This window comes from Primulina tabacum, chromosome 11, assembly GCF_025594145.1.
Source record: "Primulina tabacum isolate GXHZ01 chromosome 11, ASM2559414v2, whole genome shotgun sequence".
Classification (NCBI taxonomy): Eukaryota; Viridiplantae; Streptophyta; class Magnoliopsida; order Lamiales; family Gesneriaceae; genus Primulina; species Primulina tabacum.
This window is the reverse complement of record NC_134560.1, coordinates 33,785,460-33,797,955: the sequence shown is the minus strand read 5'-3', so window position 1 is coordinate 33,797,955 and position 12,496 is coordinate 33,785,460. Positions and strand designations below refer to the sequence as shown.

Below are 12,496 nucleotides of genomic sequence, written 5' to 3'. Positions count from 1 at the left end.
GTAAAGCGGCAAACACTCGATCCGACAGTATTGAAATTAAATTTTGACGACAGTATTGAAATTAAATTTTGAGTACTTAGATGCCTGAATTCCTAAAAATAATCTATATCATGTCTGATATTCAGGTATCAGAGTAAAAACATAAAAATTAAAATAAAAAATAAAAAACAGTTTATTTTAGAAATATTAATTTTAGACTAATAAAATATCAAAATCCTATATATATATATAAACAGTTAAGGTATACGCGTTGTGTATGTAACATAATACATGAGTATTATGTATGACATAGACGTAATATAATTTTTTTTAATTTTTTTTTGTTATAAATGAAGTTTAATATAAAAAAAAACAATGATCCCTAAACATTATACTTTTGCCAAAAATTGTTTGGCATTACATAATCAAAATTTTATATTAAGAAGTGTTCATTTATGTTTTTAACCAAATACATTGCACTAAAAGATATTTTAGACAAGTCTAAAATTATACAACGACTCTAAGATATTTTATTACAGTAAATATAATATATACAAATGTATGTATTTTTCTCTGGTGATATGGATAGAACCCTTTGAAAAATTATGTGTTATTTTGGGGTCAAAAAATTCAATTTGTTGAGTTCTAATAACCTGTCAACTACCTTTTTGGTCAAACACGTCTCATAGTGGAGAATAAGATGAAGAATAAATGTACTACTTAATTAACTATATATATGTATGTATGTATGTATGTATATTGTAATTGATTTTATTAGAAAGTTCTTAGGTCCAATTAAGCTTCGTCATCTAAAATTCATAGCAATATAGTAATGTATGCATGTGTTTATACATATAACTTTTGTAACATCAGACGTTTGTCGTTTTACACAGTCGGAGAGCCAGAAATCTGGCTCTACCCGGGTTGGAATTTTAAACTTTAGAATCTTTGAATATTTTAAATTGATCTACCCGAACTAATATCATATTATTTCAAAATTATACAAAATTTACATATGCATTTTTTTAAAAAAAATTGGACCACCTGGCTCCGCCTCTGGTTTTACCAAATATCATAGTTAGTGATAATTGTGCAATTCAAATCTTTTAAATTGTGTAACAGCTTAAACGACAAGATTCGATCGCTATTATTGCGCATCAACATTATTTGATTCAAAACTCGGTTAACTTGACAATATTTACTACCAAACAATAACAATTTCAAACATAACTTTTCGGCTACAGCATGATTCCAAGTCGAAATTTGGTTTTGAAGTTTGAACTGTTTGATAGCTACCAAAACACATATATACATACATACGTGTACACACACACATATATAAATGTATCGTGATATCTGACTATAATTTTCGATAAAACGAGAAACATCGTGCATTGCATTTGCATGGCAAGTTAGTATATTTGATTCTTATTGATTGGTGGAAAAAAGTGTATAAAAACGAAAGAAATTTGTATAATTAGTAGTATGATCGCGTGGGTACCGTCCACAGGAAATGTGAAGCCAAAGAACCCTGAAAATCCGGCTCAACTTTATGACAAAAACGCCAGTGAATCAAACCTATATATTATATATATATATATATATTCCTCTAATATAATTGTACTAATCTGTCTTAGTTTTAGTTGAAAGTTGAGTCTGTCAGCTCTATTTTTATCAATAAAAATTTTCTCTTTGTTTGTTTAGAGTCAATCAAGTGACCATAAAATTGTCTAAATTTATCGACTAAATATTTCGTCTCAAATTTAAGATTTTGATGTCAAATATATCATAAATCATCGGTTATACATGACTGGATTTGAGTAAGCTATAACAGGAATTCGTCATAGGCCCAAATTTAAAGAGGTTCCTTAAAAATAATTTAATTTTACCCAAATTTGATATTATATTATATTGGACTTCAATATGAAACAAAAGAACTTTTTATAATAAGACCCTGAAGAAAAAAGTATTATATATATATATATATATATATATATATATAGAATGCACAGTGCTAAAATTGTGTATAATACACAATTTTTATAAGAATATCATATTATTAATATTATAAACGATCAGTCTCATGTAAACACTGCAACGAAAAAGAACTTTAAGTACAAATTAATTAAAATTTTGCTAATTTCCTAAACTCCTAATCTAATTGACATTTCACAAGGATCAACGATAAGTCAATATCGGTGCAAGAGACAAATGCAATGAAATATTTTTTGGATTAATATATTTATAAGAATAAATTACGAAATTACATATTACATTATCAATTTTAAAAGCATAATATTACCAATTAATTTTAAAAAAAAAATTTATTATCATATATATCATCTTTCCATTCTTGTTATGTATAATAATAATAAAAAAATATCAATTTACATACGAACGAAAGTAGGTACGTAATCTAATAAATAAGTAAATAACAACAATTGAAGTGTGAATAAATTAATATATAATACAAAAAATATATTAATATATTATTCGTAATGCGCCATTTTTAGTCTAATAAATACTGTAATATAATGGGCCAATTACGAAAGAAACAGTGTTGAATATAGGCAAAAAAACAGCGGCACGACTGGTAGGGGTAGAGGAATTTAGACTTGGAAGAAAAGGGAATATTAGTGGGGGCACGTGTCCATTTGATTACTGACATAATTAGGGTTTTTTTTCAATTTTTCCTAATTAAAGTCTCAGTCTCCTTTTGGGGAGTAAGGAATGGAATTTTTTTTCTTTTCTTTTCTTTTTCCAAGAATCCCTCTAGAAACCATTATCATAATTATGTACATTTTTTTAAAAATAATTTGATTCTTCTAATCATATTGAATTGAAAAGATCCGTCGTGGGAAAGCTGTCTCGACGTCCATTTTATTCGAATCCGAAACCTTAATGAAGGAGATTACTTGAGCTTGTTATTACTCGGAACCATTTTGATTTTTATGTTAAGGAAATGTGTGAGAATATTGACATAAACATATATCATGACATGACAATATGCACTGCAACTTTGGTTTAAAACCATAAATAATACTTATTAAAATTGGTGTCGGAAATTACTTGAACTTGAATCTAAAATTCTCAGAAAGAAATACGGATGAAGATACCAGAAAAAACCTTAAAATAGGAGCCAAAGATAGGATCGAGTCACTTGACCAATAATCATTGTATATTTGTATATATCCAAGTATTGATGCACATGGTAGTGGAAATATTTAAAGATATCCGACTCCCATATATATAAAAATATATCGTCGTACCTAATTTAGGAATTCTTGAGGTCAAGCATATAATAAGTCAATTTTATGGATTTATTCTAATTCATGCAAATTCAAGAAAGAAGACATGGTTAATGAATTATGGGAGAAAAACAGATTAAAAAATTTTATCATGTTAGTTGGGTTGACATGGTTTTGATCATCTAATAAATTTGTTTATTCTCATTTTGAGTCTTTTATTTTTTGCTCGAGGTGTTGACATGATATCGATTATTACTGATACATATGTTGTCGTAAATTATTGACATGTATAGCTCTGTGTCAGCTATGGGTGGCATACCGTACCATATCGTATTTTGTGAGACGAATATCTTATTTAGGTCATTAATGAAAAAATATTATTTTTTATGCTAAGAGTATTACTTTTTATTGTGAATATCGGTAGGGTTGACTTGTCTCACATGTAAAGATTCGCGATACCGTCTCACAAGTGATCTAATCATACCGAAATTGTATGGTATACCGAGATTTCGGTACGATATCGGTATATACCGTTTTAAACAAAAAAACCTTACATTTTTAAAAATTTATAAATTTATTGTTTTCGAATATTATATATTTAAAATTTTATGTACTTTTCGGTATTTCAGTATTCCAGTATATACTGAAGTTTTCAAATTTCATGCCATTATCCTACTGAAAAATTCGGAATTGTTAATGTACAGTACCGAAATCTTTGATTTACTGAAAATTCGATATTTTTTCTCACCTCTAATGTTAGCAACACTGGAAAACGAGGATTAAAAGTACAAATTAAAAGAATCCAAGCCATTGAACTAATATCAAAATTCGGAAAAAAAAAAGTAGTTGATTATATGTATCAACTTGGGAACTAATTTTACTATTTCCCCAATTTGTTACTGATAATTATTTGGGAAAATCGTAATTTTCATCCTGTATATTTGCGTTTTTTAATATTCCAGCATTGGTATATATATATGTGTTGTATTAGAAAATTTGTCATCTCCCCAACATATCTTTATATCAAACCTTTTTGAAACCCCCCACTAAGACAATCACACGAAAAAAGAAGTTGATAAACCGAGGCATTTTATGGTGACAAAGGAAAACATCCGAAAAGGAGATGTTTCCTTTTACATAAGAACATAGGCGACAACCTCATGTAATATAATATAAAGATTAATAATGTTTCTCAGATCAAGTGCATGCATTTGCTGCGACATACATAGTTTAAGGGACAATTATATGCTATGCATGCAAATTAAATTCAATATATTTATTAACTATTGGATTTTCAACATGTAGTTTTTTTTACTTGATTTTTTGTACTCTATCTTGTGTTGGAGCACCAATATATAATTATACATAGGAGCAAAACGATCGAGGATGGTGAAACTCAAATTTTGTAAACTGTATAATATCTAAAATGAGGACTGTGTCTTTACATCCCATGATTGTGTGTGACCAATTGTAGGACCGAGTACTTACTGCTTTACCAAAAGCTATAGCTGGTGGTAATGGTACAACTCAAATCTTTTAAATCGTAAAACAGCTCAAGCACAATGGTTCGATCGTTGTACCAATCAAGGACAATTATTGCACCCAACAATCTCCCTCCCAATAATTGCACTCCTTGCAATCAATGGGAATCGAACTCATGACCTTGGCTCTGATACCAATTGTAGGACCGAGTGCTTACCGTTTTACCAAAATCTATAGCTGGTGGAAATGGTGCAACTCAAATCTTTTAAACCGCACAACAGCTCAAGCAACATGGTTCGATCGTTCTACCAAACAGGGACAATTATTGCACTCAACACCAATGATACATTTCTGTGTTTTATATTAATATTGCTGATGTTAGCGGTGCAAAATAAATTTTTTACAGAAAAATTTAAAACAATCCGAATATTATAGATGTTTTGAGCATTCTCCCAATTGAGACAATATTGCTTTTTTTTAATAAAAAAAAATTCCTTCATCCGATAATTGCACAACATTACAATTGATCATCGGAATCGAATACTTGACATTCCTATATATGACATGTATACATCAATTTTAAGATTAAGTGTTAGTCGTTCAACAAAAAATCTATATAACGGTAGAGATATAACTCAATTATTTTAAATAACATATCAGTTTAACCAGCTGAAAGTTGATATATTTTGATCTCACTCCTAAGAAAGGCCATTATCCCACTCAATAATCATATTCCAATAGTTAATTTCTCAAGCCTGAAACTCATGATAATTAATCAAATACGGGGATTTGAATTTTATGTGAATTATAGTTAAATTTAAATCTGATCTTTATGTGTTACTTATCTTTATTCAATGGAGATTGAAGCATTTATCATGGTGGGGTTAGCTGCGGATAGATTAGCAAATTAAGCCCACAAGTATTCATGGTTAATTAATGAAGCATCCAAGTGAAATGGAGGGCACCGGGAGTGTTTATCGAACCAATTAATGTACTGAACCTATAGGAGTAATATTCCGATAGGATTTGCAAAAAATTATTTTAAGTGCTTTTCAATTTTTACATATAATTTTCAAATATTTCATTGACTAGAAATTTAAAAGCATTTAAAATAAGTTTTTGCGAACATTACTTTAGCCGCTTATTGTTAGCCTTTCTACGTTCATGCAAATATATTTAATTTAGGAAGGATATTTTTTTAAATCCATTAACTCGTCTAATCATCGTTTTGGTCCATTAAGTTTTCAAATTTGGTTTGGATACACTAACTTTTTTAATTTTCGGTCATTTTGGTCCAATTTATTCATGTAACACCTGAAAATTATGTTATCTTTGTTTCATTTGCAATTTCGCTATTTTTCTAATGTAACACTGATGTGAGGCCAATATAACATTCACATACCTAATGTTACTCTTTATAAAAATAATAAAAACTGTTAACAAATTGAAATATAAAATTAAGACTCAACTTTTGACATTATAAATTATTGAAATCATCAAGAAGCAAATATACATAACGAAAAAAAATTGAATTATAATAGATAAATCTAATTCCCATTGTTTTTCCAAATCAGTACATGGTATCAAATCTTTGTTCTTTTTATCTTAAATTCATTATACACACACACACAAAAACACATTTGATTATCTCCAATCATTCAAATAAATCTGAAATTTCTTTTCTTCAACTAATAAAAAATAAGTGAAATAATATAATTTTCATTAAAATAATTTTATAGATCGGCATAAAAACAATCATGTCCCATGAATAAATATTAATTGTAAATAAATAAAATTTAATTAAAACAGTACTCTCTTTATTGCGGAAATTCCCATATCACAGAGTCAAATATTTCGTGACAACTTGATCGGAAAAAAACATGTACAAATAAACACAAATAATTATTATTTATTTTTTTAATAAAAAAAAACACACCCACATACTGTCTATTTCCACATTCAGAAATTAAAAGAGTCAAATAGTCAAATTTCAAAGCTCTCACTCGCTTAACTATATTAAAATATTGCAGAATTCTTGCCTAGACATATTTTTTAAGTGTGTGCTTTAAATTAAATTACTTGCGGCTTCATAGTTGCCCACTTCCCTCCCTCACATGCAATTTTCAAACCTCTCCTTTTAACACACATCTATATAAAGCCCCACCATCTTATTCATTCTTCAATTCAATCTCTCTCCCTGAATATATACATACACACACACACATATATATATATATATATACACACACACGTATCCATCCCATTCTCAACCTTTTCTGTGTACAATCAATCAATTTTTTTTGTTATTTTGGGTAATCTTGGGATGGAACAAATGGAGGCCAAAGCTTACAACCAGAGTGCTGAAGAGGAAATGGCGGACCTCAGAAGAGGGCCGTGGACTGTTGAAGAAGATTTTACTCTCATGAACTACATAGCCCGCCATGGGGAAGGCCGCTGGAATTCGCTCTCCCGTTGTGCTGGTAATTGAATAATTTATTTCCCTTTTATTTTTTTTGGTGGTCGGTGTATATGATTTGGTTAAGGGGAAGGGGATGATATGGGATAAAGAAAGTTGAAGAAATTAGAATTTATGTGTGGACGATGATTCTTTGTTTTTTGGTATGAATAATTGACGTGTGGGAATTAATTAACCTGTTAAAGGGATTATTCTCTGTTACTTTTTTGTTCCCGCACAATTAATAATGCGGTTGGAGGCTGATGAAATGTATGGAACTCGAATGTGACAGGTCTGAACAGAACTGGGAAGAGTTGCAGATTGAGGTGGCTGAACTATTTGCGCCCCGACGTCCGCCGTGGGAATATTACTCTCGAAGAACAGCTTCTGATTCTTGAACTCCATTCTCGTTGGGGCAACAGGTATTAATTTTATTTTTAAAAAAAATTCGTTTGTATTGCTGTTGATTTGATCATAACTAGTTTTGGTATGATATTTATCGAGATTGAATTTGATCTGTAGGTGGTCTAAAATCGCGCAACATTTGCCTGGAAGGACCGATAATGAGATCAAGAATTACTGGAGAACGAGGGTCCAAAAGCATGCGAAGCAGCTCAAGTGTGACGTTAACAGCAAGCAATTCAAAGACACCATGCGCTACCTTTGGATGCCGAGATTAGTCGAGAGAATCCAAGCTCAGGCAGCCACAAGTGGCGGAGGTGGCAGCACCGCCGTGGCAGCTTCCTCCTACGCCAATTCCTCAGCAACTGTTTATGATCTCAACGACCAAAGTAACACGGATCTCGACGTGTTCTCAGCCCAAATCGTTCCTCCACAACCTGTTTTCGGAGGCGGGGCTCACACTTATTCCCCAGAAAACTCTAGCGTAGTCGCATCATCTGACTCCTTCGGGACGCCGGTTTCCGACCTGACCGAGTGTTATAATAACTATCCAGTCAATCAGGGAAACAATCAAGATTATTATCAGGGAAACGATCTTTCAAATTATGCCGATCAATCGTTGATCAGCCCCACAGGTTATTTCCCCCACATGATGGATTTGACGACGGAGGAAAGCAACCAGTGGATGAACGCTGGCGGAGACATATCGGACAGCCTGTGGAATGATATCGATGACGTCTGGTTCTTACAACATTGATTCATCAGCACAAATTTGGAATAAGTAGCAAAGATCGAATGACAGGGAATAATAATAATAAGAAAAAAAAAAACACACTAGAAATTCTCTGTAGTAATCTTCAGAGTTCATAGAATTTGGACAGGATTTTTAGCTTTGGATAAACCATATTGATGTTTGTATTATTTTTTATTTATTCATTTTGTTTAGTTGGGATAAAAGATAAGTTGTCATTACTCAAGGGTTTAATTAATGAATTCTCTTGAATTAATCCCCATGTAATAATAATAATAATAATTATTATTATTATTATTTTATTTTTTTTTTCCTCTCAACTTTAAAATTTTCCAAATTCTTCAACCAACAAAAATCCGACAAAAATAAGATTAAACATAGGAAAATTTGAAACTTGTTGAATTAAGAATAAATTTTGATCAATCAGATGAGGAGAGTCTATTTAGCTGAATTTATTGGAAGATTTTTGCGATTTTTCTAGACAAAAGAAACACTAGACATTTTTATTAGTAGAATTATCTTAAATTAATGTTCAAGAGCATGTACTAATTAATTCTTGTTTTTCTACACAATTTTCTATTTATATAGTGTTAACTATTACTTTTTTGATATAATTTTATGGTCAATAATAAGGCAAAAACTTGTGTGAGACGGTCTCACGGGTCGTGTTTTGTGAGACGGATCTCTTGTTTGGGTCATCTATGAAAAATTATTACTTTTTATTGTGAATATCGATAGGGTTGATCCGTCTCATAGATAAAAATTCGTGAGATCGTCTCACAAGAGACCTACTCCAATAATAATAAAATATATGCTATGATGTGCATAATTGGTTCCACTAAACGTCTTTGTTGCTTGTTAATTATTTAAACCTTTATTACTCAGACGTGGAATTTTTGAAAAAACAGTCATTGGGGGATGAACCAATATAAGTCTTCATCATCTTAGTTCTAGATTAAGGAAAATAAAATAAAATAAAAGTAATGGAGCAATGATTTGTGGGCATGGAATGTTTGAATTTTATGTCTTAAATCTTTAATATAAAATAAAATATCTTTGTACTATATTATTATTGTCGTGTTTATCAAATATCACACGAGTGGCAAAACAAGTTACACCCCAAACCAATCCTTTGTTAGTTAATTACTACATATTCTTTTATCAAATAGAAATCCTTAACTACACTTTGGATAATATTATTTTTAATAAAATAATTTAAATTATAAAAATATAATCATGTGATAAAAATTATAGACCCGAATGTTTGGCTGATAAAAATTCTACGGGACGACTCAAATATTTTAATTGATCAATAGCAGTCAAGCGCCACATTTAGATCACTCATCTAGTAATGAACACTACTTCTTAATCAATAATCACCGCTTCCGAAAATTGTATTTTTTACAATTTTTTGTAAATCGGTGTTGGATCAATCAAGTTTCGGTGATTTAACAAACACAAAACTCATGTGAAATGGTCTCATGGTTTCACTTTGTGAGAAATATATTCGATTTGGTCAATCATAAAAAATCAATTTTTTATGCCAAAAGTATTACTTTTATTATAAATATGGACAGAGTTGACACATCTCACAAATAAAGATCCGTGAAATCATCTCACAAAAAGCTTACTTTTTAACAAAAGACTACTGATTCAAGATGACAATTTAATCATAGCTTAGTCGAGATGAATTCATAGGGGAAAACTGAATATTCATGCGTAAATATTTTCCCAAGCCAAACTGAGCACTAAGACAATTGAAATTGAGCGTAACTGATTATCGGAAGATAATTGAATACCCAAAGTCATTGATTCAAGGCTTACCGGTTATTTTATCTTACTGAATCAGTTAGGCATTTTCATCGTATATTTTCTGAAGATTACTTCCAAAACATTCTTCAAGAATCAGAGCCCAACCGATATATCAGATAAAATCTTCTGCACCGTAACAAATTTTTAATCCATTAAAATGTCATATTTCATGTGCACTATCAGAGTGTACGATTTATCATAAAGGACAATGACATTGCACAACAGTTAATATATCTAGAACGACTATTAGATTCAAAAAGGCGATCATTGAATGAAAGCATATAAATAGATTAGTTGGTTGAACTTTCAAACATTACATTCTGAATCACGAGCTTTATTCTAAGATTCAAGTTTCTTTTTTTGACATTCCAACTGATCAAGCATATTTTATCACACGCTTAAGTTTTTTTTGACAACCCAAATTAAGTTTTTCTAGTTGATCCTTCTTAAATAGAAGAAAGAACGACGTAAGAGTTGTTCAAATATCTGAACATCCATAAACAATTGTTTGTTAATTTACATTTACTTTCAGTTTTGTTAGCCAAATTGATCTTTATAGCCTAGCCATTTATATTGTTCAAACTGAATCAGTGAGCCTATTTTCGCGATGTTGGGTGCAATAATTGTCCCTGCTTAGTAGAGCGATCGAACCGTGGTGCTTGAGCTACTGTGCGGTTTAAAAGATTTGAGTTGTACCATTACGACCAGCTATAGCTTTTGGTAAAGCGGCAAGTGCTCGGTCCTACAATTGGTATCAGAGCCAAAGTCACGGGTTCGATTCCCATTGATTGCAAGGAGTGCAATTATTGGGAGGGAGATTGTTGGGTGCAATAATTGTCCCTGCTTAGTAGAGCGATCGAACCGTGGTACTTGAGACGCTATGCGGTTTAAAAGATTTGAGTTGCACAATTATCACCAGCTATAGCTTTTGGTAAAGCGGCAAACGCTCGGTCCTACACGTGTAATATCCAAATGTTGGTTTACTGAAATCCAACCCACAAGAATTACAATTCGATTTTGCTGACACAACTGAATAAATTTGAGAATTTTGTGTGATTGTTTATTCAAACTCCCTTCTAATCAATATCTCGATACTAACAAGTGTTATTAGAGAGATGTTAATTCTTGTTTCTAAACACTAACATGTAATGGCCTCTTTCAGTAATATTCCCATGTTTTTAAAGAAAGATTTTGATGGCTTGAAGATAAGGATGGCGGCTCATTTAGCTGCACAAGATAATGACACGTGGTATGTCATCGTAGATAGACCAATGAAAATTATGAAAACCAATAAAGTTGTTTCCATCACAGAAGGTACACCGCAGATGGTCGAGAAACCTCGAATGGAATTGAATGTAGCAGACAAAAAAAAAACCAATTTGGACAATGTGGCTAAAGAAATATTGTACAAAACACTGAATAAAAACACATTAAGCAAAATTAAAATGTGCTCAACTGCAAAGGATATATGGGAAAAGTTAATTCAGTTCTGCAAGGGAAATTCCCAAACAAAGGAGAACAAAATTTCTGTCGCAATACAGAAGCTTGACAATATCAAGATGAAACCCAAATAATTCATGTTCGATTTTGATGAGAGAGTCAGTTGCATAATAATCATATAGGCCGCTCTCAAGAAAGAATACAGAAAAGAGAAAAAGCACAGAAGGTAATGAGGGAATCCCCAAGATAATGAGATGTTAATACGATGGTCATGCTAGAATCAAAGGACTTGAATAAGATCGAACTTCATGATCTGTTCGCATATCTTAAGGCATATGAGTTTGAATTGGAATTCAGGACTGATGGTGAGCCCACATAAAAAATGACCAAATCATTAGTTGCTGCAACAATAGAGTCGTCAGCTTCCAAAGAAAAATCTGTTGAAAAATGAGGAATGATGTGATGTCATTATTCATGAAGAACTTTGGTAAGTTCTTGAAGAAGAATTGGGGTTAATTTCATAGTCCCATCAGAAGAAATCACCACCATAAAGAGTCCATTGATGAGGATAATAATTGTTTCAACTATGGAGGAACTGACCACTTCATAGACAACTGTCCTATACAAAATAAAAACTACAAGAGGTAAACTAATAAGGATGAAATATCCCATGACAAGAATAAAAGATATAAGGAGGATGACAAGAATTCATTCAAGAAGAGAAGGATCAGAAAGTGACGGGGGATGAGAAAAATAAGAGCAAATGGATGGATTCTTATTATGATTCAACTGAATCAGAGAGTTGTAGCAGTAGCAATGATGAAGAAGATTTTCCGTGCCTCAAGGTTGATGCTAAGCTGGAATCAACAAGTGAAGATTTATTTGATTTTCGCACAACTGATTTTACACAATATGATTTTTTCATAG

The 12,496-nt window shown here is 31.3% G+C and overlaps 1 protein-coding gene across 1 annotated transcript; it reads left to right on the top strand.

The window, feature by feature from the left end:
- Nucleotides 1-6,904: 6,904 nt before the first annotated feature.
- On the top strand, nt 6,905-8,616 carry LOC142519475 (transcription factor MYB108-like). Its single transcript, XM_075622506.1, has 3 exons — nt 6,905-7,189; nt 7,457-7,586; nt 7,687-8,616. The coding sequence occupies exons 1-3, from the start codon at nt 7,033-7,035 to the stop codon at nt 8,321-8,323; spliced, it is 924 nt and encodes a 307-aa protein (XP_075478621.1). The 5' UTR covers nt 6,905-7,032; the 3' UTR covers nt 8,324-8,616.
- The last annotated feature ends 3,880 nt before the right edge of the window (nt 8,617-12,496 follow it).

What these genes read in the sequence shown, in the direction of transcription:
- LOC142519475 (XM_075622506.1), top strand. Translation starts at nt 7,033, where the DNA reads ATGGAACAAATGGAGGCCAAAGCTTACAACCAGAGTGCTGAAGAGGAA. An exon ending in TTCGCTCTCCCGTTGTGCTG is followed by an intron (nt 7,190 to 7,456) that starts GTAATTGAATAA and finishes CGAATGTGACAG; the next exon opens with GTCTGAACAGAACTGGGAAG. An exon ending in CATTCTCGTTGGGGCAACAG is followed by an intron (nt 7,587 to 7,686) that starts GTATTAATTTTA and finishes TTTGATCTGTAG; the next exon opens with GTGGTCTAAAATCGCGCAAC.